The sequence below is a fragment of the Chaetura pelagica genome, unplaced genomic scaffold (assembly GCF_000747805.2).
Source record: "Chaetura pelagica isolate M959 unplaced genomic scaffold, ChaPel_1.0 scaffold17, whole genome shotgun sequence".
In the NCBI taxonomy this organism is placed as follows: domain Eukaryota; kingdom Metazoa; phylum Chordata; class Aves; order Apodiformes; family Apodidae; genus Chaetura; species Chaetura pelagica.
This window is the reverse complement of record NW_009970726.1, coordinates 3,871,335-3,872,903: the sequence shown is the minus strand read 5'-3', so window position 1 is coordinate 3,872,903 and position 1,569 is coordinate 3,871,335. Positions and strand designations below refer to the sequence as shown.

Here is a 1,569-nt window from a genome sequence, read left to right as displayed (position 1 = left end):
TGCCTCAGGCGGCCTGTGAGCAGGGCTGGGCCTGGAGCTGCCCCAGGGCCGTGCCATGGTCCGTGGGCCGGGCAGGGGCCCCGGCAGGCAGCCTTTGTCTCTGCTGTGCTCACCCCAAGTGAAGGAGATCGAGCCATGTCAGCAGTTGGCACAAGGCGGGCCTCCTTGTGAGGCTCTGGTGGTTGTCAGTGCTGGCTGCAGAGGAGCTCTAGCAGAGCCCTGGTTTTGCTGGACAGTTGCCTTCAACTGAGTTACAGGGTCAACACAGTAACTGTTCTGTTGTGTTTGTGTTGTAAACACCTCTGAAGCCTTGCTCCTTCCACTTCCATGATCTGCTTTCCTGCCTCTTTTACCACAGAAGACTAACTCCCACCATGCGTATAATAACAATAAGTATCCTATTACATTCTGGAGCCATATTCTGTAATTAAATGTGTGCAGATGACTGGCTGTGTTTATACCAGGACTATGCATGTTTATTAGTAATAACCTGAGATTTGTTGAAGGTGTGACTTAGTTTCTGTGGTTAGGATTGTGGCTTGCAGTCTTAAAGCAATATGTCTATACTCTGTAGTTTATGTTGAAGTGTATCTGGGGTCTTAGCATGGAACAGAATGAAAATTTGAATTTGGAAGGAGGACCTAAACAGCAAAGTATTCTATTAAGAACAGTAAATCCCTTGAAGTCAGGGAGTATTTGTACCCTGGGATTTTATTTTTTTTCCATTATAGCCATAGAATCAAGCTATTCATTATGGATAACAGTCCCAATTTGTATTATAATTCTGTGCCTCACTCACAATGAAGGATTGGCCAGAATGATATGCAGATCCTTGACCTCCATGATGAGCAGATGCAAGAAAGGAGGCAAAACCTGCCCTAAATGAACAGTCCCATAGCTGATGGTTATGGACGTGGTGCTTTAGACCCCTTGCAGGCCCCTTGAAAATAGGTGTTTCCCCACGTTGTCTTCCTTCAGGTGGAGCTATGTAGTCCTATCACTCTGAGATTGCATCTGTCTGCTGCACTCAACCTGTTTGCTATCTGTGTATCTATTTTAACTCCGGAAAGCCTGGCCGTGTGCATTTTTTGTCCCTATTACAGGAGCCAGTGGTATTGGATAATTAAAGTAGCTCAGACGTAGCTCTTTCAAAATAAGTGTATTATTTATTCACTGAAAAATGTACAAAAATCAGGGGAAAATATGTACTTATTTTCCTATCAAGCTTATGTAGGGTTTCTTCAGTGAAGCCATCTCTGAGTTGGGAGAGACATCTAGCCAGCTGTAATTCATGGGTGTCTGCCTATTTTCCTGTGTGATTTTCATTACTCATTAGGAGTCCTTGGTTGTTCGTGACAACTAACCCAATCCAATCCCCTTCTTTAATAAGGCTGGAGGTGTTTTGTTTTTTTTTCTTTTTGCTATTTACTATCCCATTTGATCCCAACCTCAGATATTGGAGGGTCAAGCTGTAACAGCTTGGTTAGCCCTCCCTGATCATTAGTCTTCCTAAAACAACAATGGTCTTTGCACTGCACTTTTTCTTATGCCATGCTGCTTCCTCTTGAT

General features: G+C 44.0%; 1 protein-coding gene across 1 annotated transcript in view; it reads right to left on the bottom strand.

Annotated features, from left to right (window-relative positions):
- Window positions 1-843, bottom strand: part of RAB18 (RAB18, member RAS oncogene family) — a 14,154-nt gene extending 13,311 nt beyond the window's left edge. The window contains exon 1 of the mRNA XM_010007032.1: window positions 800-843. Coding sequence (XP_010005334.1) covers window positions 800-843 — 44 coding nt within the window. The remainder of the gene's footprint in view (window positions 1-799) is intronic.
- Window positions 844-1,569: the final 726 nt, after the last annotated feature.